The sequence below is a fragment of the Anser anser genome, assembly GCF_964211835.1.
Source record: "Anser anser genome assembly, chromosome: Z".
In the NCBI taxonomy this organism is placed as follows: Eukaryota; Metazoa; Chordata; class Aves; order Anseriformes; family Anatidae; genus Anser; species Anser anser.
Window position 1 is genome coordinate 74,239,208 of NC_139723.1, and position 21,866 is coordinate 74,261,073.

The following is a 21,866-nucleotide window of genomic DNA, read 5'->3' on the forward strand; positions in this document are numbered from 1 at the left end:
CAGTCAGAGTGTTTTTAAAATAATAAATGTAGGGGTAAAGTTGATAGGACTGGACAGATAAAAACCAAGAGTAGAATTCTGCCCCAAATCTGCCCCAAACATTTGGATTATTGTTTTATGTTGTGATCTGGGGAATCATTCAGCTCAAGAAGGGAAATCTTTCTGATGTGGATAACAACAATTTTATACTTGCTTGAACTTCCTTTTAAAAATCACGTGGAAATGATTTAAGAGTAAAGCACCTGCTAATAATCAATTTTTAAAAGGTATTTGGTTGTTCTTTTGTGGCTTGTTTTTACTCATCTAAGTTCAGCTCTGCAAAATACTTTTTAAGATATGCCTACAAATAATAAATACAGTGACAAGTACTTATTTGGTGTGGAAAATACTGAATGTAGAAAATAATGTTCTATAGGATATTATTTTTAGCTACTATTACTGTTTAGCTTTATTGTGATGCTTTCTACAAAATATCCCAACTAATATACTAGGTCAACAGAGGAAAAGTAGACTATCTTTTAAACATATTCGTTTGTTAAATCTTATATTGATAGTAACATTTTTAAATATTTCTTTAATTTCTGTATCTAATTCTCCTCTTTCTTCATTAATTAACTTTTCAGGGATTTAACCCTTCCAAACAGTGAGGTAAGTGTTTAAACAGATATATCTGTTCCATGAATTCATCAGGAAACCTGTATAAAAGGTGGGGGCCTTTTTTTTGGGGGGGGGGAGGGGTGTCTTTAGGAGGTGTCTTCTCTATCAGAACCATTGTTTTGGGTTCATTGCAAATGAAGGCAAACATCGAACCACTACCAGCACTCATGGTCTGAAAGTTCACAGCTGACTTACTAAAAAATTACAATTCCTGCCCTACATGAAAGTGAAACTTTTCTGTGTTGAGCTTTTTTCCAGCTCTGGGATGAAAACTGGTACATTCAAATGATTTCTACTGGGAAAGAGACAAACTTTTCTTTAGATGGTTTGACGACATTTTAGCATGAGATATTCAAATATGACTGTCTGATTCAGCACAACACCAGTGACAGATAGCTCAACACAAAAAGGATTCAAGAATAAATCTTTTTTGGAGTGCAGACTTGAAGCTAATCAAGAAATCTGCCCATGCCACTATGCTGAGTCTCCTCCATCCTAATCAAAATACTGATAAATCTCTACAGTTTTATTGGCAGAAGCTGCCTAGTTCATGGCAGCAGAAGGCTCATGTCACTACTGAGATGTTGAAAAGTTTTTCCCATATGTCAGGATTAACAATGAAAGTCATTGACTCTATCAGCAGATAAAAAGAAAGCAACCTACTCCTTTTAAGGGATATGCTGCTGAAACACTTGTGGTTCTGTAGAAGACAACAAAAAATTGAATAAATTTGTCCCCAAGTTTAGAAGACTGGTAGGCATTCAATAGATTAGACATCTGGATATTCAGGTGAAAATACCTAGGGCATTTTTGAGAAGGTGTTTTTAAATTTATATATATATATATAATATATATACATATATATTAATATTAATATCTTGCAAATAAAAACCTAAGCTAAACCAAAGTCCGGGATGTTGTTATAGGGACTTCCATAAGAATGCTTTTTGCTGTAAAAGATCTCTCGGCATAAACCAATAGACCATTCACTCTGTGTCTGCAAGCTTCCAAAGACATGATGAGTTATTTCAAATTCAACATGTTTTTTTTATGGATTCTGTATGAACTGTGCTGATAGCAGTGAGACCTACACTCATCATCCTGATTTTATGCACTTAAACAAACTGAGAATGCAGAGCCTGAGTTATCCCAGCCCACCATATATCTGACATCACCCATGGCCTTCCACTGCCTACAGCAAACTAAGAGCTCCCAAGGGAAACCATGGTAGTGCCTAAGTAAGGGCCCAAATTCAGACCTTGAGCAGTAGGAGACAGCAGGTTAGCTCTGGTTCTGATGACAATCTGGTATGTGCAAACAATTAATGTATCGAATGTCCGTGAGGTTCTAATCCCTGATATTACAGCTGAAAAAATAAGCGTTTTTCCCTCACCTCAGTCTCCCAGCATTTTTTCTAGGGTAAAAGTAATAAAAGTTAGTTCTAAGGGGAGCAAAATGATTCAAATAATGTCATAGTTGCTAGAGATTTGTGCTGTACTCAAGAGAAATTACAGATTTGCATAAGACATTTATTAATTTTGCAAAAGCTCAGTATCAGAATTGTATTTCTTTGACATAAAAGGATTTATTTCTAAACTTGCTTACACTATTTTGTTTTGGTTTCACATTGGTTTAATTTCAACAGCTTTATCTTGTGTTAATACACTTCATAGTAATTAAAACTACACGCAGCAAAAGACAATGAAGCTTAAAGTTAAATTTTTACCTCTAACTGCCATTAGGGCTTATGGCTCATTGAACTTTCTCCAAATATATACTCAAGCTTCCAAGTCTAAGAGAGTATAATCCCAAATTTAACAAATATACTTCAAGCTTAGCTTTAAATCTCAAACTAAACAGTGTAATCAAAACATTGTGCTGTTAGCAAATTCTTTCCCAAAGTCTAAAAACAACGAAACACTGAAATTTCAATTACTCGTATCTCTTGAGTTAAACAGTGAAAGCACCTTTCTACTCTCTGTTAAAAAAAAAAAAAAAAAAAAAGGTGCACTTCTGACATGCCAGGTGGAAATGACAATGCCCACTTCTTCCATTAGCGGGCCCCTGGTGCCAAGAAGACATGTATGTAAACCTGCAGGCTCCATATTCTGGCAAGAGCACAGAAGGAACAGACGTGCCATCAATCACAACCCAACAATACCCCTCTCCTATCCACTGAGTAAATGAAAGTTAAGAAATGGGGAGAAGAGAGAAATACTCAGATAATGATTATGCTGGAAAAATAGATATTGAAGAAATTGCATGATAATTCTACAGCAGAGTTTACATTATGGCCATAATATATCTTCAGCCCTCGTGTCCTGCCTCCCAGCGCAGTGAACATTGGATGGCTTCCCACTAAATATGGGGCATTTCAATTCAAACACAAAGTGCAACATAAGTTCACAAGCAGGCTTTCGGCCAGGGAATTCTTTCCATTATATCAATATCTTCTAGATTGTAATCGTACTTTAAGCACTGAAAACCAATAGTTCTTTCTGTCTGTTTTTACAACAACTAATCTTTTTAAAAATGAATGTGTTTTTCTGAAGAGTGACTTTTTGACCTTTACAGCTTAGAGTAGTTAAAGAAGAAATTCTCCCTTCTTATCCAGGAACCTCACCTAAAACCTGTCACGATGTGTTCACCCAAAGGATTAAACTTCCCAAAGCTGAATTTTGCACTCACAGTAAGGGTAAACAGAGGGGTAAGCGCATGAAAATAAATGGCTTTGTATGCAAATATTAGCTTCTACATGTATGTGAACAGCCAGGTACAAATATGTCTTTGAGCATCCAGATACAATCACCTGCTCCTGATCCTTTATATACATCTTATAAAAGCAACTTGCCTGGCAACTTTTCACCATTTAGGTCTATTACTGCAAAATTTAAAGGGTTCAACATAAAAGCAAAAACAAACCCAAACAACACAAAACATCCATAGTTCAAAAGAAAGGACAGTACTTCATGGACACTTGATCAGCATTGGAATAAAACAAGTCTGAGTCCTGCAAGCTCAAGACTCAAAAGGCTTTTGTCAGTTAAAACCATCCAACATACTGAGTTTGCACTCCCTGGATTTTTCCCTATAGCAGCCAAGGGCACATCTGCTCAGGGGGACTGCTCTGCCATAGACCCTTTTCTCACAGCATAATTCAACAGCGGTTGATGACAGAAGAAACTTAAAACTTTATTTATCCATGCTTTTTTTAGAGGGAACAGGTTAAATCAGGTGGTTTTTTTCTTCAATCAGAAGGCAGGACTTACTGGTGATTTTACATCAGTTTTCTTTGTCTTTAAAATGTCATGGTAATTCAACACACATTGAGAGTGAAACCTGGTGTACTGTGTACTGTAAGTAAATAACTAATGAGAAGAAGCTATACCCAGTTTGATAGCACAGCTTAGAAAAAAAAAATGTAGTACACCAACACTGAAGTTCAGACTCCACTGGGAAACTTGCCTGATATACTCCACTACGTAGTACTGGATGGGTGAGCTTCCTTCGCTTGCCCCAGGCTTCCAGGATAATGCAACTTCTGAATCAGAGACGACAACGATCTGGGGCTGATAGGGTGGTGCAGGGGGCATGCAGTTATCTATACCAGAAGAAACAAAACAGCATTACAGGTGCGGATGGACAAATACACACAGAAACCCAACATTCAAAAACTTAGGAATCAAATCTATAGGCTTCTTCCTTCCCCTGTTGCCCCTCTAAAACCCCACATCTGTAGAAAAATAGTTCTGCTCATGACAGGGATTTATATGTGCATGTCCTGCTGTGTTAAAGAAGTGATACATGCTAGGTAGAAAGGTTTTCTCAAATGGTCTAGCAGAAATTTATAAGATTCATAAGGCATCCCAAATATCAGATGGCTGCTGTCCTTTTAAAATATTGATAATGACGGGATCATCTAGGTTGGAGAAGACCTTCAAGATCACCAAGTCCAACTGTCAGCCTGACCTACTGAGTCCCATCACTAAACCATGTCCCTCAGTGCCACATCTACACATCTCTTCGATACTTCCAGGGATGGGGACATGTTTCTGATCACTGCTATCACAGATATATCCTGCCCTCTGCTCACCCATGTCTTTGGGCAAATTGAGGTTATAACACAGTCTGTATTTATCTGCCAGTGTTGTGAAATGCCTGCACTGACCCTGACCTGCCAGCTTTGCAATAGAAAGCTATGTAGAGAGGCTTTACCTTGCGATAAGGTTGTCACATCTCTGGGCATGCTGGGCCGTCCTTTCCCTGCCCAGCCATAGGCGCCAATGCTAACGCGATGTGGGGTGCCAGGCTTCAAATTCCCAATAACAACTTCCTACCAGAGCCAGGAGAAAACAAGACAAAAAACATTGTGAAAGCTCTTCCACACAACTGTGAGCAGCACTGGGATCTGACATGGTATTTTCCATTCAGCCTTCTGGGAGGATTTTCCACCTTCCAACCCAGCTTGAAGACAACCACCACAAACACCACCACGTGCTTCCTCGCAAGCTGCAGCTCCCCAGGAGAATCCACGGGGCTGACCTGGACCCATTTCTCTCCATAATTCACAAGGTTGAAGAGAGTTTGCATTCTCTGTCATGCTTTTGCTGATGGAGTTGAAGTCACATACTGTTCCCTCCCTTGAGCCAGTTGCTGGGCTTTGTAATCAGCGTAATCGGGTGTTTTTTTGTTCTTTTCTTTTAAATGCAGAGACCATAGGAGCTACTGAAAATGAAGAAGCTTGCAGCCATGTCATCTGACGATCTTTAATTTCTCATAGAGCAGAGACATATCCCATTACCTCTCATGATATTCCTAGCCTGCAATCCTCTTCATGCTACCAGCCTCGACCTGAAGCAACCACTTCCTTTATTTGTCTTTCTGCCATAAACATGGGAAGATTAACACATAGCCAGCTACTGTAGGGAAGGCAATGCTAACGTCCACATGAAGAGCTTTTTCTGCAGAATATTTTTTAGAGGAGCCTGCTCATATCTCCCAGAAATAGCAAACGTCACCAAAAAATATATAAATTTCATTAGTGACTGTTTGACATACCATGGAGCAGCTTCAGATGTTGAGATTTGGCCTTTAATGGAGCATGAGCACGTGTGTATAAAAAATCAGACTTCTTTACCTGTAATCTCTCTACAGATAGAAATCCTAGTTTTATTATTTCTGACAGCATATGCAAGTAAACAGAAAAACCAGGTTCTATGCCACGGACTGCTATGGTGTGAAAAAATGCATTTACAGAAAATTGTTGCACAGAGATTTTATTTGGTTGTTTTTTATTCTTTGATATTAAAAACATTATTCACAGTGCATGTGAAAATGCAGAGATCTCCTTTCTCTTCAAGCTGGAACAGACTTTAAACCTACATTTCCAGTTGCAGTAAAATAGTAAACAATCCTAAAATTTTATTATCTGCTAAACGTCCTTATGACGGTCTTTTGGACAAACTCTCCCTTTCTGTTCTTTGGGGAACATATTTCATTACTACAACATCATTTAACAACACCCTGCCATCTGTCATTTCTCTAGCCATGGTTTTGGAGCTCCGTCACTGATTTCCTATTAACATGGACTGCCTGACCATTATTCTGTTTTTCCATCCTTCACTCTCTATCTGCTTCAATGATTTGGATTCATCTGAGAGAGATGATAACAGTGCTGAAAAAGTAACTGCCCAGAAAGAGGCAGCAAGAACATTCAAACCAAAATATTTATCTGCTTTCAGTCTCATAGCTGAGGTAACTGAGATCTTTCAAAACGTGATCTGAAATGACAGCTGCTGAAAACCCAGCACCTCTCCTGTAGACAACACTGATGATCTTGCTCCTGACACTCCACCTGCCATGCCACATATACTGTTCATCTGTATTTAAATTGTGTGCATTTGTTCCTGCAAGCATCCCTCTTTATTACACTAATTCTTCTAAGAAAAATCCTTCATCATGTCTGATTGCTTTCACACTTGGCTATCAACTTGGCCTCAGCAAATAGTATGGTATTGATGTATTTGCCTCTTAACTATTACCTCTCAACTCAAGACCACAACAATCTAAAAAGAATGAACCTCATTGACTGCAAAGCCAATCAAAATTGAAGTCCTATTGAGATATTTAAGTTCAGCATGTTTATCCTCAAAACCTCAGTAAACTGCTCTCTTGCCTAACACATGCTGAACTGTCTACCTGCCTCTTTCTTCCAGCAATGTCCTCTCCGTGGACAGAGCTGTTTGATGTATAGAGGCTATCTTTGAGATCAAGCACCCTGTAAGCTTCTAAAATCAAGACATCAGTGAATGGGTAAAGGTTTAGGACATCATCAAGCTACCCTGACCTGTGGTAATCTCAGGGTATTTCCAGATCACACCAGGGCAGTTTCAAAGGAGATTCTGGAGAAGAAATATATCCCCGGTTACCCCACTGCCCACGGGCCTGAGAGTCCACTTTTTGTCTCTTCTGCTTGTATTTATGAAAAGGGTCTTAAAACCAAGGTTTTGTCATACCTGGGGAGACAGCATCACCACAGATATGGAAATTTAGGTGCTATATTGAAGGTTTACTAGCACAAACTGCAATATCTTGTCTTACACAACACCCTTTATAAAACCCTGCAAAATGACATCTGGTATTCTCATTACAGATCTCACATTCTTGAACGGGGTGAAGCAATGTGATATCTTTGCTGCAGTACAGGAATCAGGTGTAGGCAGGAACTGTGTATCCCTCCCTGCCTTTTTGCACAGCCTGTGCTCCCTCCAGCTGTGCTGAAACTTTTTGTGAGGCTGTGCAGTAAGCCGCCTCACAGAAACCTGGTTTGCAAGATATTTTCCAGAGAACCCATTTTCCATTTTGTTTTGTTTTAATAAAAATAATAATATTAACAATAAAAACCCACAACCATAAACATAAAAGCATCTGAATTACAACACAGGTGTAGAAGCAGAGCTGTTTGTAATGTCATTTGACCCCTTAACCACTCGTTCCCTGGTCTCAGCCGGTCACTTTCCATTTTGTATCTTTGTGTTTGGTGATCTGATAGGGAGCATGTTGTTTTCTACAGCTTTGTGCCAGACCTAAAACCTCCCACTTTTTAACTTTGCTAATTTTTCTTGCCTTTTTTTTTTTTTTGTATATATATATATTTGTGCTGAACTTCACAAATATTTGCAAAGTAGGACAAGAGCCTTAGCAAATGGTACTGCTTCTGTGTTTCTCCAGGCTGCTCTCATGTATGTGTACTATATTAAAATACGATGTAATACAGATACGAGACACTATCCACTCTGCTAACGCCCAGGCACATGCGCATACACACGAGCAGGAACAGGGCGCCTCGCTATGACAGCCTCGCAGGTTCCAGAGAAGCTTCTGAGAAAGCAGCAGGGTCGTACCCACACAGGCAGAGGAGGCTTAGTGATGGAAACACAAATTATGCAGACTTAACCACAAAGCTATTGCAGATTTCTGTTGTGTTTGGTATGAATATAACAGAAAGCATTTCAGCAAGAACACCACTTCCTGAGGATTAATGACAGCTGGGAGCTGATTAATTCCAGTCAGTCATACTTCTCCACATGTTCTCACAAGTGTTATTTTTATCAAGCAGAAAAAAGGGCCCAGTGTGGAACCTCAGCTCCAAAATGCCGTAATCCAAACTCTTCTCTGCTGGGATTGAACCAGACAGTCCTGTTTCAAGTGCATCCTCAGGTCTCATCTGGGCATCAGCCTCTTACAGACCAAAACTCCCCTAGTTCTGACAGTGAAAGCTGTGCCGGATCCACCAAATTCACAGGATTTCTCCACTTTTCAAGTATCTCAGGAAAAAAAAAATAGTCTGCAAGAGGTTGTTGATGAAAGATTTCAGTTAAACACCAAAATCACTTCCCTTACCCTACCCCAAGGCGAGCAAGTCCTCTTTGCTTCCTCCCTCACAATAAGCCCAATCTGATGACTTCTCATAGGAATCAGAATGGACAGGACTGGAAATAATTAATGTGAATAATTCTGCAGCTGCAAACCCATTTCAGACCTATTTTACAAGAGCTTTTGGTCACCCACTCCCTCCTGCTGGGCATTGCTGCCCTCTCCCCATGCTCCTCCTCATCTCCTCCCACCGGACTGGCTCAGACTTCTTCCTCTCCGTCTCATCTCCCACTGCCATGCTGCTTTACTCTCCCCCATCCCCTTGTGTCTGCCTTCCTATCTGTCCCTGTTCCCTCTAAGTCTTCACCACCTGAATACAGCTCGCTTTTTCTGCTCAAGCCATCCATAAACACTTCTGCAGAAAAGGTTACCCATCTCTAAAAAGGGAGCTGCTGAACCTATACGTGTCCCCTTTCTTTACCTCTGGATTTTGAGTTTTAGCCACTATTTATGACATTCTGACTACAAAAGATCGTGTCTAAGTGCTAAGTAGAATCAAAGTTGGAGATCAATAGGGAGACATTTTTGAGTGTGAATCTGTGGAAAGCCCAGATCAGAGAAGTTCAGCCTTATTTTAAATCACAGCTGTGACTGAGCCTCATGTGAAGCAATACTTACAAAAATTGCTTGTCCTTCAAGCTGACCCTGGCAAAAAGAGAAATAGGTCTTGTTAATGAAGTAACATACTAAAAAGTGATGGTAAATACAGATAAATAATGGGTCAGTGAAGAAAAACAAGGCTAATGCTGCATCATACTGTATTCTTTGAGACTGTTATTAATCTCTGTGAGTACAGGGATGCAGACTCTGTTCTCCCAGTGAGAAAGAATTACTGTTGTCAGGATTAAGACGAAACAACAATGTACTGTTTGATCTTCGCTGGCACTACCAGCAAGATTTTTTTTATTTTTTTGGAGGGGGGGGGGGGGGGATGAAAAAAGCAAGTAAGAAATACAGAGGTAAAGACCAGAAGGGAGAAAATAACGCATATATAAAGAAATAACATATCATGGCAATGAGGTGCTTTCATTCACCATGATCTCAGAAACCTACAGGAGTCAGAACCAAAACTGGGTGATCAAAAATTGCAGGAAATCATCGCATCCCTCTCACCCATGCTTCCTACAGAGAAGGCTTCTGAGCAGTGCCCAGCATGGGTCAGAAAGTACCAGTGAATGCACATCACTAAACAGCAGAAGGGAAGGCTAAGGAAAGAGAGGTGAGAAAATAAAGAAGAAGGATGATGAGCAGAATAGAATGGAGAAAAAAAAATCAAATTGTGAAGAAGGATCACAAAATAAAGATCGCAGAAGCCGCCATGCTCTGTGTGCACACATCAGCTTTTGATTCCTGTGCTGGAGGCGTTACTGTCTTATGGGCAGACTCTGCTCTTTGCAAAGCGCAATATGAAAGTGCTGCCTCACAGCACCCACCCCAAGACACTCCTTCACCCTCTGTCCAAGCAGAAGCTGGAAAATCACTTATTCTGCCTTGCTGAACTCAAAGAGCAGGTTCCCCCCCGACAAGATGCCTGTGTGTTTCAAGAACACCCTTTAAAAGCAGACAGTGTTAAAACTACCCAGAAGCATCGAGGCATTGCTTTCATCTTGGCATTAATTGCTAAGCAGTGCAGCAGAAGAGGACAGGCAGCATTTGTACATGAGTGGAGAAGGAAGGTGGGACTGGACAGAGAAAGGGAAGGAGGAGAGAGAAGGGGAGAGGGAAACAAGCAAAGTAAAAGTGTAAAGGACAGATAAAAGGAAAAACATAATTAAATGAAAGGGGAAAAATAGGAAGCAATGAGAGAAGTTAGTGCTTGTAAGAACCAAAAAAAAAAAAAAAAAAGAAGCTGAGAAAATCTTCTAGGAAGTGGACTTGCACAAATGCGGCTAAAACAGCACAACTGAATTTTAAATTCTGTACTTCAGGAGGCCACAGCCTGACACAGACACAGACATATAAAACAACCACTGAACTATTTGTCCTCTTTAACTTATACACTCAACTGTGCCAGATACCACAATGCACTGATATTTAGGTTTCTTGCTGTGCATAACAGCAGAGCTGTGCAAATCCCCTTCCATGTGTGGAGGCTGTTCACTGAAAATGGACATTCACAAAATTTTCAGTAGATGCCAGAGGGCAGTGTTAGTAAGATGCTAGCAACTTCCCGAAGTTTTACATGATAAATTAGTCAGACAATGAGGAGCAAAAATGTATCACAGCTTTCTGCGTGGATTACTGAAAAGCTTTGTGATTTCCTTTTTGCTCCATGCCCAGAGCAGATCTCGGTGTAATTCACAAGCCAGCAGCAACCAGAGAGCTGCATTTTCCCACTTGCAAGCTCCACTTCTGGTGCTCTTACTGCTGATGAAAAGAAACACTCACCATGCTCAGCATATCCAGACTCAGGGGAACATCATGTGAGAGCTGCTTAACTGCTTTGTCACCTTCAACCTCTGAGTAGAAGACCTTGTGAAGAAGATACAATCAAGCCAGTTAAAGCAATACTACAATGCTTCACAATGATTTAAAAACAAGTGCAACTTTATCACATTGGGGACAGCACTTAAGCCTGTGATCCTCTTTTCAAATGCATGAAAAGTTAACACCCTTTAACATTTCCTTCATATTTGTTAGAAATTGTCAGCATGACTAAAAGACACAATCTTGTGGTGTTTATGCTCATCTGATGTGAAACACAGGCCAGCTTTAAGGGCAGACTTGAGCTGACAACTTGAATTGTGCATGATTTGGCTGTGATCAGCTCGGTCAGCTGCAGATTTGAGGGACTGGTCTGCACAAGTTTGGCATTCTATTTCATATAAGGAAGACATTATGTTATTATGCCATTATCAAAATTGCTGTATCGCAAATGTCTCTCCTCACGTCTGTTGCTGCATACAGAAGACTAATGAACCACGGAGAATTTGATTTCCTATGCACAGAGACACTGAAATGCCAGAGGGCCAAAAGCTAACATAAAGTGAAGATGGTTTGGGTATAGCTCAATCAATGCTAGGTTTGTCATTGCTTTAATTATCATACCATGCATGAGCTCAAGAGTTAGAGTTAAAAATAAGCTGAGGCTTGGATATTTGATCCACTAAATGATCAGAGAAAAATACTTACAATTTGTGACTATAAAGCACAGTAACTACTTTGAAAAATATTATGACTCACAGAAACATCACTTAAACCGGTAGAATTTGCAGACAATGTCCCTCTCTTGGAGTGGATACCAAAACTGTTAGCAATATTCCTGTATTCCTATATTCACCATCGCAGTGACATGCAGAGTATTACTGCTCCTCTGCTTTCATACAGAAGAATGAACCCAACTAGATCTAGGGCCTGGCTGAGTGGCAGCAAGTGCTTCTGTGTACAAGCACTTCCATAACAATAAAAGCAACTCTGCAGTTGGCCTGTATTAGTCATCTACGTGACCATGGAATGAAGGGGGATGTGTACCAAAAAATACCAATTTTGGGGAATTTGCTCACTCTTCCAGTCTCTTAGTGAACATTAATGCTAAAGGTAGTCAGGAGTTTTCTGTTTACACCTTTTAAATAAAACTGAGTTTAGGTTCTGGTTTTTTTTGTTTGTTTGTTTGTTTGTTTTTTTGTGTGGGGGGGAGATTTTTGGTTGGTTGGTTGGTTTTTGCTTGTTTGTTTTTGGTAAAGAGGGAAAACAACCCATTCTAGATGATATCCCACATCTTTGGTGCTAAGTCCTGTCTAACTTCCATTTGGGGCATGAGTTTCATTGCCATGGAACACCTATGGAAGGGAAACCTAATAAACACCCCTTTGTCAACAATTGCATGGCAGATTCGTGCTTGCTGTTTTTCTGTGTGCACACTCAAATGGTACCCAATTTAGGCTAGTCACTCTGTTATTCCCAATAGAAGGGAATCAGTGGAGGCCATACCCCAATTTATCACAGGAATGCTCCTTCCCTGTACCTGCTGTGTGGCTAGGAAGTTGAAGAGGCACAGTCTGGAATAGTCAGTCCTGCTAAAGAGATCCTCAGACTGGAGGCACGAATTAAAGAGTCCAAGCTGCCCTGAAATCACCATGCACCTCCCTTCATTTGCACAGCGTAGTATCGACCTGCTCTGCTGTACTTCACTGCTTTATCAGCTGCAGAGAACACCGAGATGCTTGCATGAAAACCGCTGAAGAAAAGCAATCTATATCCTCTATAGAAGATAGCCTTTGGCATCCAACCCCAGTTCCCATTATAGCTTGCTTTTAACACACAAACCACTTGTTTCTTAAAGTTACAGTTCCATCAGCTCAATTCTGCCGTTCCCTGAACACTTTCTGAACATCGGCATTATTTTCTGAGAATGGGCTTCCCTGCCTGCTTCGCCATGCTCGTGCACAGGCCTGAGGCCAGGCAGAGCACTGCAGTTCCCTGCTAACAGCATGAGGGATCACTTACTGTATATCCCGTGATGGTGTTTGCGTGTTGCTTTGGCATCCTCCATTGCACGCTGAAGGCTGTGCAGTTCAGTGAATCCAGCAGTATGTCCAAAGGAGGCCCCAGTCTATCTGCTAAAAAGAAGAAAATATTGCATCTCAGAAGCCATGGGACAGAAAAACACTCCTTTTTTCACATGGCACCTAGTACTTGAAGGACAGATGTGCTGACCTCTTTAAAACACTGTGAGACATGGACCACTACTTGCATTTGCACTGCATGTACCTTCTCCTCCTCCTCCCTGCCCCAAGGCAGCAGTGGGAGGGAGGGCAGGAGAGATGGGAGAGGAGGAACAGCTCCTCAGTGGTAAGGAGCTGTTAATCAAATCAGGACACCTCATAGACACCTTACCCCCACAGCTCCACATCCAACAGAAACGCCTTGGTGTGAGGAAAAACAAACCCAAACCAAACCATGTCTAATCCTCTGCCTTTTGCTGCTTTGGCACAGGATGGCAAGCCTCCTTTACTAGCCACCAAGAAGCCTCCTGATGACCACCAGCCTCTGAAGCCTCAATCCCTTCACAACACCTATAGATGGAAATGGCAATCACTTAAGTAAGAAGCAAAGTTTAACCCAATCAAAAGAGCACAAAGGACCTCTTAGTTCCTGCTGGCCCCAGTCTGGTTGCAGGCTATGGTGATGGGTCCTCTGGTCTTGCCATCACTTTTATGTGGCTATGTTGACCTCACAGTACCACCTCCTTATCTTTCTGTTGTACAGGCTGGCCTTTCAGCACAGAGGCTAATTTGGCTGCTTCAAATAAAAAAGGTGGGAAGATGAGAAAACCCTGAGTGCCACATCTCTAGTATCATGTTAGCAATTGTCCTCAAAAGGGGCAGGTGTAGGACCTTGTCTGCTCTACAGCTGGAGCAAATCTCCGGTGCAATAAGACCTTCACCTTCTTATGCAGGGGACTGAGACATTCCTCGGGGAGTTCCCAGTTTTCAAATATGTTCATAGAATATCCCGAGTTGGAAGGGATCCATAAGGATCATCAAGTCCAACTCCTGGCACCACACAGGTCTACCCAAAAGTTTAGACCATGTAACTAAGTGCACAGTCCAATCTCTTCTTAAATTCAGACAGGCTTGGTGCAGTGACCACTTCACTGGGGAGCCTGTTCCAGTGTGCGACCACCCTCTCGGTGAAGAACCTCTTCCTGATGTCCAGCCCAAATTTCCCCTGCCTCAGCTTGACACCGTTCCTGCGGGTCCTGTCACTGGTGATTACAGAGAATAGGTCAGCTGCCTCTCCACTCCCCCTCATGAGGAAGTTGTAGGCCGCGATGAGGTCTCCCCTCAGCCTCCTCTTCTCCAGGCTGAACAGGCCCAGTGACCTCAGCCTCTCCTCATATGTCTTCCCCTCTAGGCCCTTCACCATCTTCGTCGCCCTCCTCTAGACACTCTCCAACAGTTTAATGTCCTTTTTGTACTGTGGTGCCCAGAATGGTGCCATAAGTTTCAAATATGTTTCATATATTTCATTGATGGTATTACCAAAAACCCTTATCAATTAACTGGGGAATATCATTAGGTTTAGAAAAAGAAAAGCAAGTGTACTTTCTCTAGTAAAATAATGCTGGTTACAAAATGGTCATCCCTCAAAGTGAGAGAGGCTCTGAGAAGAAACTTCCATTTCTCAACAGACCTGAGGAACCTGTGCCCAGGGCCTCTCCTGTAACTGCTGTGCAGGCATGGGGCTGGTATCTGCCTTCTGCGGGCAGAACAAATGATGAAGGTGCTGCAAACATGGCATGGGGCAAGCATGAAGCTCTCCCTCGTGGAGAGAGGCAGCAGTGGCAATTGCAACTCTCCTGGCTGAAAGCACTTAGCCACTTGCTTGGAAGCCTCCATACAACACATCTCATGATCCAAGGGAGCGACCTCCCAGCCAGTGCTCTTGGGCAGTGGGAATCGTACTGGGTGTGACCGTGTTTGCATTTTGGGAAAATAACAGGCCAAAGTTTTCAGCATAAGTTCTCCAAACAGCCATCGTTCATGCTCTTGAAAACAAACCCATATAACAAACAGCTGCAACAGAGCACTGATTAAAATGTTTTAAGAGCAGCTTCATTTTTTTTTCTAGGCAATGTTTTTATTATATTTAGGTTTTTGCATTCTTTTACCTATGAAAATTGTAATTAAAGGCAAAGAAAAACGTTTTCTTCCCCACTAGTTCTGACAAAACATCAAGAGCAATCAAGCTACTGTAAAGGTCATTTTTAGATGTGAAGCAAGCCTACATCAGATTTACACTTGTCACTTCCACCAACATATTTGATTTGAAGCTGAATACAAAACTTAGCAGCTTACAAACTCTGCAGTGTATCGATCAACATCAATACCTAAGAAATTAAACCAAGAACAGATCTGATATTCTGTCCCTTTTCAAGGTGATCTTGCATTTTCCCACTGATAGAAAGCCTTTTGTTTTACCACTTTCAAAAATTTCAACAAACAGGTGGTGTCTACGCCTTTCAGTTAACATCAATCCCTTGTTTTCCTGGTCCTTTCACCTATTTATTTCTCTTTCCCACTGCAAGAACTCCCAGAGAGTGCTACGTGCAATCGTGAAAGGATAAATATAAACGAGGTCTAAGAGGGTCAAGATTTTTTCCCTTTTATTCTTTATACCTGAAGCTTCAGCCATTCTTACTTAAAAACAAATAAATAAATAAATAAATAAATAAATAAATCCCTAGGACACCGGGTGACCATGTCCTGCGCAAGACTCTACAAGGACCACATCCAGCGGGCACCTCATCAAGAACTGTCTTTAAAAAATATACATTTTTCTTTCGAAACAATACAGGAAAGGAAAACTAACAAACGATACACCCTCAGAAAAAGGAATGACCAGCTGTATGTTACAGGTTTGAATTTTCTACACACGCCAAGGATCTTGCGTGTCAATTCAGCCTGGAAGAAACCCTGAAAACTAACACACTCTCATAGCATCTTGTGGATGTAATAGAACAATGCTGCACTTGTACATTAAGGAGGGAAAACATGCTTGCTGCTCTAACTGCATGAATTGTCGTTATTCACTAGGACGGTGTAAGCAGCGTTAATGCAAACATTGCAGAGAATTGCAGCCTGTGCTAGCAGAGCCTTACTCCGCAAACACAAACCTTCAGAGGCATTCCCAGACCACATCCCAGCACTTCTCATTTCCCAGGCAGTAAGCAGGGAGCTGCAGCCTCCTTCGGCCTCTTCCCAGGGACAGGTCAGCACCTCCCTTCACCCAGATCCCCAAGAAGGGACGAGGAGGAGCAAAACATGTCCTAAACAAACAACCAGCCAGTGCTTCAGGCAATGCAGCTGAGCAACCCACAGGCCTTTAAACTTGTTCCTGAGATGCCAAAAACTAATACATTACTTTCTGGGGAGGTTCGATCAGACAAGTTTGCTGGGAGGCACAGTTGCTGAAATAACAGATTATAACCATCAGTGGCAAATACTCATATAAAACAGCTTCAGGTTCATATTCTGAACACATTGTAGGCCAATAAAATTATTTACAGAAAGTATTTGGTGAATAATTTGGAACAACAAATAAATTTGGAAAAAAAAATGCAATCCATTTGCAGACTATCTGCAAACACAGAGAGGTAACATCTGTTGGTAAAGAACTGCACCATGAATTATTCACCCAGCCCTACTAAACACTATTATCTCTAGTTTGCAGATGATCAGAGCATCACAGAGAGCCAAATACTGACCTCATTTACACCAGCCTGTAGATTGTCACTGCAGGAAAAGTCCTAACTTATGCCAGTGAAAATGAGAGCAAGGGGCCAGAGAGGTTGATACTTCCATCCTCTTTGCTTGACTCTCCCTAAAAAAACTCTCCTCATGCTGAGGAATCAGGCATCAGTGCCTTTGGAGCCTGGCAGTGCCTCCAGGAGCAGCCCCGGCTGATGGCCAGTGGCTGAGCAATACCTGGGGAGTGTGTGGGATCACCCTGCCCAGTACCCAGCTTCCTCCTGAGTGAACCAGGAGTCAAGAGGAAAAGGGAGACCCAGCCCAGGCAAGGCACAGATGAGTATCTCCTGCTGCCTGGCTGTCCTCACAGCTTTCTGCGGTCACCGCTGCCGACCTTGCAGCTTATTGATGGGCGTCTGGGGATTCAGAGATGCTTCTTGCTTGCCAGAGTCTGAATTTCACACAGCTCGGCAGAAAGCAAAGAATGTCCATTTTTGGATGAACGTTGCCTTTGTAACCATGACAAAGAGGCTGCAGGATCTGACACAAGCAATGTTTATGCCACAGAGATGCAGAAGATATCAGGGCTTCCAAACAGCCATGCTGCAGCATTATATCAAAGCGTTTTGTCAGCTGATCACAACTGCTGCAATATGTTTTGCTGCTTTACTAACACATTATTTTGAGATAAATGTGTGCCTGAGGCATTTTGTAAGTTTTTACTGAACATCAAGTAGTAAGCACACTAAAAATGACATGAAGGCTAATCTAAACATTTATGGCTGTATAATACAAAGATCATGCTTAGATTATAAAATACAGTAACAGTTTTCAAGGGTAAAACTCTTGTTGTTTGCAGCTCTTCCTACAGTTCAGGTCAGAAGTACCCCTCTTCTCAATATTCAGCATGAAATCTCTGTTAGTTAATCTGGCAGCACCCTGCTCAGTGCAAAACCACAAGGAGCTGCTGGAGGAGAGCCTGCCTGCTGGCTGGCCACCGGCTGTCACTTTGCTGGTGCAACACGGGGCTGTGGGACACATCGGGAGCAAGGCACAAATGTTCACAGGTTCTCCTTGCTCCTGTCCCTCAGACAAGTTCATCTGCCTCAGCTCTTCCCAGACAGAAGGCGGGTCTCATTGGTGGTCCCCCCTGCAAATGTCCTCTGCAGCTGAATCCCATGAATATCTAAGAAGGCTCTGATCACAAAAAACAAGGTAACAGTTTATATAAAAATTAAATGAAACACATTCTGTCCAAACACTGTCATTCTCCTTTCCAGCCATCCAGGCACAGAAAGTTTGACATTGTCCAAAATGTTTTGATGAAACCAGTAACAGAAGCAATGCCTCTGGGACCAAGCAAAAAAGTCATTAACCAAGGGGGAGCACTTGCACACATACTATGACTATATGCTGTAAGAGTATAGCAAATAAATACAAGAAGGACATGAGGACCCAGCTGTAGATGTACAGTGCCAAACTGATAATGTCATATTTACTTCACCATTTACAGCTATTTAGTTTCTTGTTTATAGATCTATTTGTTTTTGTACTTCCAAAAATACACAAAAACAGCTAAAACTGTGAAGAAGTAAGCAAACAAGCTCTCCATGGGAGCTGAAGAATACATAAATCCTCTCTCTCGACTGGAGTTAATTTTACCATTATTTAAATTTCTCCTTCACAAGAGCAACTCTAATTAAAGATGGTTTAAAAAAAAAAAAAAACAAAGAAATGAATAACCACCTTATCCCACCTATAGAGGTGTCATTCCTATTGTAGCTTTCTGTGCCCCAGCCCTCATTCAGCTCACCCTGCATTACTGACAGTGGAAACACTCCCGATGAAGTCAATCTCTAGTCAAAGAGCTGACAGATTCCTGGAAGTTTAAGGATGACGTGGTCCACCTGCTCCCTCTCACTTGCCATGGGCGAGGGATGAGGTGCTGGTGGCCGTTCAGAGGGTGCTGACAGGAGGTCAGGATACATCCATACAAATCAGTGATGTGCCCAGCAGCACTTTGCTCTCCCCCAGAGGCCAACAGGCATGCTACTTGTCCTCTGCCCATGCATCGAACTCCTACACACCACCATTAGGGTAGCTACCAGAGAAGTGCCTACTGCAGCTACAGCAAGAAAACTGCTAGTGCAAACACCGGAAATTTCCTCCCTCCTCCCAGTCACAAGGTGACTCCAAAATCTAACTACAGAAAACAGTTTCTGAGAAAATCTGTTGAAAAATAACCTTTAAAACAAATACATTTTTCGTGTCTACAAGCTTCAATACCAAAGTGCTTCAGCTGAGTTGGATAAAGCTCATCATGTTTTAGTGGACATCTCAAATTTGATTTTCATTCTGAATCAGACTGGAAACTTAGACTGACTGATAACAGTGTTTTTTTAAAGTATTCATGAATTGAATAGCTGAAAAGATCAGAGTTGTAATATTTTAGTTTAGAATTTTATTATATTATGCATTTGACCTTTTCTTTCCTTTTTAGCTTTTATAGTGTTTCAAGACTTGCAGTTAGGCAAAGGTACTTACAGGTCCTGAAATAATATAAAAATAATATAAGCGATACAAGCCACCTGCAATACTGTGCTAACTCGTTTAAGGGGAACAAGATGATTCATTTCATCTTTACTAGTTTCCACTTCAGAAAAAAAATAACATCTTTAGACTACGGGTCAATAAAATGAGCTGGTTTCTTCATTATTTTATTTTTCAATCTCTCTGGGTAACTCCTAAGAGGTACTGACTGAAGGATTATATTTTCTGGGTTGATGTGCCTCCTATGTGTGTCCCATGAAACAAGATAAATTTACAATTGAAATGCTGGCTGTCACTACAAACATCGTGAAATAAGGAAACAGGAATAAAAACTTTATGCAAGACAGTTCCAACTAAATCTCCAATGAAGTTTTCAGAACAAATCTTCTCCAGAAGGAGGAATTCCTTTGGATCTCTTTTGTTTCAAACTTCACTTAATTCATTTCATTAATTCATCAAAAAAATGAGTTTTATTGAAATGGTACTTTACCATGAAAAGTTGTTTTTGAGAAAAAAATCTATCCACTCCTAGTGTTGAAACGAAGTGTATCGTGGCCCATAATACACTCTCCCACTGAAACAACGATAGGGGCTTTTTTTCCTTTCTCTGCTCTTTACAGGCTGAACTAGGTTACGTAAACACCACAGCAGCACGAAGACAGCGTGACAGACCAAAAAAGGTCAGGAAATCCTAAATGAAAAAAATGTGCCATCTTTTCATCTCTTTGAAGCATTTTCCAGCTCCCACTGCTGGGTACATAAGAAAGCAAGAATCTCCCAACCACAGTAATTACAAAAGATGATGACTGAAATGGGGGAATCTCAGATGATCCCTCTTGATCCTGCTCGTGGTGCACTGAGCAGCAGCACCAACACGAAAAACATCAGGAAATGCAGAAGTCTTGATGGTGGCTGCTCTGCATGAGTCACCTACCAGAGGGCAACGCAGAGGGGATAGATGTTGCACATGGGGCAGAGAGCTGCTAGCTCCTTTCCTAGTCACAGTCCTGGCAGAGCCCAGATCAGAGCACAGCACGTATCCTCACACCACTCTTAATCCATTGGATCCTGACATGAGGAGACCCACTGGATCATCACCATCAGCAGCAGTGCATACACTGCAGATATTATGGCCCTACAGAGGCAGCAAGGTTGTTCAGCGATCCAGACCACACTGCAAAAAACCTTTGGAGTGATGAACCCCATCTCGGTCAGTTCTTGAAAATACTGTAATAAACCCAGCAGAAAACCCCAACATCATCATAATGAGAGGCTTGGACCCAGATGATGTTTTCCTGCTGCAGTATATAGTGTCTGTTATCCACCCCAGGTACACTTGAGGTGGTGCTCTTGGGAGTATTTATAACCCAAGGAAAAGGAAGGAAGGAGGCGAAGCTCCCGACAAGCTACAGTGCAACACAGGGAATCCCGTTAAAAACAAGAAGGCAAAATGTCAGTGGTGACTTCATCAGGGCTTTTCCTGGTTTGCCTTGGCCATGAAGACTGCAAGAAAGAGGGGCAGAGAGGAGAAGCCCCACTGCCTCCCTGAGCTCCTCCAGCCAGGCCCTGCTGCCAGCAACTCTGCATGGTGCACAGTGACCCAGCCTTCCAGCTGTGAGAAGAATCAGAAACTGTTTTTATAAAGAATTTCTGAAGAGCTAGATATAAGAAAAAAAAATCTACCCATGGTTAGTTATGCACTGGCACAGCTTTGGGGGAATTCCTGGTGCTGAAGGCTAAAAGCAGGGTAAAGCATTATCTCGAAGTAAAGGTCTGGTTTGTACCTATCCTGCCTTTGTGAGGAGGAACAGGGCAATCTCCACATAACTCTTACAACCTTGTGTCTCTGATAATTACTGAGGAGAAGCCTAAAATAATTGCATGAACTATAACAACATGTGAGATACTAATTCAAATAGTTCTCCTAATGGAAGTGTTTCCCACTTCCAGTACAGACATGGTATAGACACATTTTAAAAGCCCCACCAAGACACTCAGGATGCATAACCTCAAGTGTACTCCTGGAAGTCTGAGCCAAAATCTAGCACTCGCACCCTAAAACCAGGCTTGCACTTCATCTGTCAAAGCCCCAGCACTGGGGCAGGGCTGCCCTAATTCCTGACATCTCTGGTTCACACCGGCCTGGCAGACACCTTGCTGCACCCTCCCCTTCTGGGCTGCCTCGTGTGCCATCTGATGGAACCCAATCCACTTCCATGGAAGAAAAAATGCTGTTCTCTGTTCTCCTGTGGGCTATGTAACTGAGGTGTTAGGAGCATGACCATGGGATATTTTCCAGAAGCAGAGCAGGGCAAGTGACAGGACACCAGGACACGGGAAGAGACAGCAGGTGGGATGGGGACCCTTTCTAAGCAGATGTTCTGGTTCAAGACATAGCTTGAGCGCCCACCTCCCCTTCAAGTTACAGGCACTAGGAACCTCTCCACAGGTGCCCACTACTGACTAAATATGCAGAAGATTTAGGAGCTTGCTTTAGCAAAACTTTTTCATTAACCCTAAAGATTAAGAATG

At 41.9% G+C, this 21,866-nt stretch overlaps 1 protein-coding gene across 4 annotated transcripts in view; it reads right to left on the reverse strand.

The window, feature by feature from the left end:
- EGFLAM (EGF like, fibronectin type III and laminin G domains) overlaps positions 1-21,866 on the reverse strand; it is a 78,246-nt gene that overhangs the window by 46,731 nt on the left and 9,649 nt on the right. For 2 of the 4 annotated variants that reach the window (XM_083818481.1, XM_083818483.1), the window contains exons 2-6: positions 13,039-13,148; positions 10,981-11,064; positions 9,211-9,237; positions 4,873-4,990; positions 4,123-4,258 (exon numbers count right to left, since the gene is read on the reverse strand). In XM_083818481.1, the coding sequence (XP_083674607.1) occupies positions 4,123-4,258; positions 4,873-4,990; positions 9,211-9,237; positions 10,981-11,064; positions 13,039-13,148 (475 nt within the window). Of the gene's footprint in view, positions 1-4,122; positions 4,259-4,872; positions 4,991-9,210; positions 9,238-10,980; positions 11,065-13,038; positions 13,152-21,866 lie in introns of all 4 variants that reach the window. The other 2 variants (XM_083818480.1, XM_083818482.1) reach the window with 1 other exon arrangement.